Below are 3,036 nucleotides of genomic sequence, written 5' to 3'. Positions count from 1 at the left end.
GTGTACCTTTGTTAGTGTGCGGCTGTAGCTGGCTAATCAGCAGACCAGCAGTGTTCTCGGATGTAGTTTAAATCTTATACTCGTGCATCTGTCTCCGTCATAAAATCAGCGAACGTGGCATTGCCAGACAGGGTAAAGCATAGGCGGTTCTCTCTTGGGACTATAAAAAGAGGCCAACAAAGAGTGCAACCCTCCGCCGCCAACCTGATGTCCCCCCGTCCGGCCCGCAAAACAGTTCAATTCAGTATCAACACAGTTGGTATGTAGTGATACAACCACAGCATGTGGCCCTGTCCTCACGCCTTTACGTTGGCTGGGGTTGCTCTCATTGTGGCCATGGGTATTGAAATCCTGCCACTTGTGACTGTGCACTCCGGTTTTCTGTCAACATAACATTTGGTAGGAACTCTAATCGAGAAGCTTCTCAATTTTGAGCTTCTAGTAGTGTGATTCAGACATCAACTCAATTATTTGCACACGTCTGTTGTATATGCACAACCCTTGATTCGTAATGCGTATGCGAAAATCCTTTCTTCCAATGAGGAGTGCCACAAATGTATCACTTGCTCGCATTGACGATGTGTCTCCCGGTACAACAACTTTCTTCCAGAAAGACCATTGTGTAGGGCGCAAAACAATACCCATATACAGTGTAATACATTACTTGAGACTAACTACAAAACATGCCTGTTCTTTGTAGAGCACGAATATGACAGTAGTGACTACACGCCACGTGATAGCGACAGTGAGAGCGAGACGGAATCCGGCGACAGCATCACCAACGATAAAGATCGGCCCAAGAAGGTCCGAAACGGTCCTAAAATAGAACGAAGAGACACCAAACGATCCGCTCCCCTTCCTGGTAGCCCTCCACCGGCCGATCTCCCCAGTCCCACAACTTCGGATGACGACACTGGTGATGAGGTAGTTTTTATTTTTTGACCAGACGGGGTTGATGGGACGTAGCACAGTTAGCTCTAGCAAAGTCTGAGTTGAGCACAGTATATGCGATTAGTTCTGGTGTGTTTGTGAATGTGTGTTTGTTGCGATGCGACCCGTTAGGCTCGCATGCAACGATAGTAGATCGAAATGGGGACATACAATACTTTATACTTCTAGGAAAGCTTTTCTATGGTCGTTAAGGAGGTCTCGAAGTAACGTTTTTATTTACGGCTTCACAAGCACCTCTACATTCTTACTTGTTGAGATCAACTTGAGTGTCGTGGTGACTGACTGGTATTTCCGTACGGCTTATGACTTGAAGTAACGTAGATGTATTCTTGTGCACCATTGTGCAGGATTCGGTTATTGCAAATAACAAACATGAGCAGGAGAATATCCCAACGACAGATACTCGAGATACCGTTAATGAAGCGGAAGAGGTACGCAACGATTGCAAATTCGGCAGAGAAACGGTTATAAAGCGAGATGGAGATGCTACTGATACGAACGTTGATATCGATGCAAGATCCTGTATGAACAGTAAAACATCACTACAGATGATGCAAAGGTGTGTGTGAATCTTTTGGTCGTTTGCAGTACGATCCTGAAGTTTTTATTCGTATCCATGTGTCTGTCAATCCGACTATACCATTTAGTGCGTACACATATCAGCTGGCGCGATTGCATCTGTGTACTATTTGATATATTGACAGTTCATTGCTGCTTTGATTTGCTTCATATAGCGACTCCTACGATGCCAATACTTCGATACTCGCTTCCCCACCGAGTCTGACACCACCACATCCCGGGCTGAGTCCATTGGCTCGAGTCGACGATAACAAGGACTCAAAATCACGGCCTACTTTATCTGACGGAGGGCCCGCAACCCAGCACCAACCAAAGCCACACATGAAATCACAAACAACGGATCCTACTTCTTTACTCAAGACTACATTGATCAAAGATATCAGTGGGAAGGAAAGTGCAAATAGTATGAATAGTATGAACGGCACCGAGAGTACAGGAATATTGAAAGCCGCGAGCCGTTCCAGCACAGATATTACTGCGGACGAGATGCCGACTCAGAAGGGCACCGTTGAACGCACAAAGAGTGACCTGGATGCCAATAATGGTCTATACGACGATGTAATCAACCGGCTGAGCAAAAGTAGCTCACCTGTGGCTAAGCAACAACCCGCCGCAGTCGAAGGCGTTTCATCGGAAAATAGTGAACCTGATAGACAATTACTTACGACACCGGCATCACCGAAAATCTCACCGAGGCATGGTACCAAAGAAGTTGCAAGCGTTGCAGATGATGATGAATTTAAGAACATAGGCGATGACAGCGAGAGCAAAAGTCTGAGCAGTGCCGTATCTCTGTATGACGAGACCCACGGCAGTAGCACCAACATGAACGCTTTGGAGCTTGAAAGTTTTGGAGATTCAGTACGAATGATTGAACAAGAACTGGCCGAAGCTCAGGGATGGGCTATTAAACAGGACAAGTTGTCACCAAAACCTCCCATGCTCAAGAAAAAGGAGGGTTCGATTTTGGACATGACGGAAATGCTCAGTATTCCACCCCCTGCAGGAGTGAATAGTTCTGAACCCAAGCCATTGACTTTTCTGTACTCGGATTCGGTGGGCAGTGGTAAAAGTACTGCTTCTAGCACACACTGTCAAGCAAGTGTCAAAGAGAGATCGGGTAAGAAACTCAACGCCACGACGTTTGGTACGAGGTTATCAATACTTTCCAACCACTCGAGGACATCGCAGAAGTCAAACCACAGCACTAGATCACCGGCCTCGATGAATTCGTCCACGAATTCAATTCTGAGTGGCGACAGTGGGCATTACAATTTGTCTTTCAGTCCCACCACGTACAGTGTCAAGTCGCTTGACGGACCGACTGCCGGTACCGACAAACGCGCGGGCAGTGTACTCAGTCTGGAAGCCTTTCTTAGTTTACATCCAGGTAGGATGATCATTTGTTCAGTATTGTGTTGTAAGGTGGTCAAAGTGCAGGTTATATATATATATATATATATATATATATATATATATATATATATTATGTGTGTGTGTGTGTGT

At 45.8% G+C, this 3,036-nt stretch overlaps 1 protein-coding gene across 1 annotated transcript in view; it reads left to right on the top strand.

The window, feature by feature from the left end:
- Positions 1 to 700: 700 nt before the first annotated feature.
- SARC_09946 (hypothetical protein) overlaps positions 701 to 3,036 on the top strand; it is a gene marked incomplete at both ends in the record, with an annotated part of 3,210 nt that continues 874 nt past the window's right edge. Inside the window, 3 exons of the mRNA XM_014296023.1 lie at positions 701 to 924; positions 1,299 to 1,510; positions 1,686 to 2,920. Coding sequence (XP_014151498.1) covers positions 701 to 924; positions 1,299 to 1,510; positions 1,686 to 2,920 — 1,671 coding nt within the window. The remainder of the gene's footprint in view (positions 925 to 1,298; positions 1,511 to 1,685; positions 2,921 to 3,036) is intronic.

Source organism: Sphaeroforma arctica (assembly GCF_001186125.1).
Source record: "Sphaeroforma arctica JP610 unplaced genomic scaffold supercont1.1090, whole genome shotgun sequence".
NCBI classification, from domain to species: Eukaryota; class Ichthyosporea; order Ichthyophonida; genus Sphaeroforma; species Sphaeroforma arctica.
This window is presented reverse-complemented; position numbering and strand designations above follow the sequence as displayed.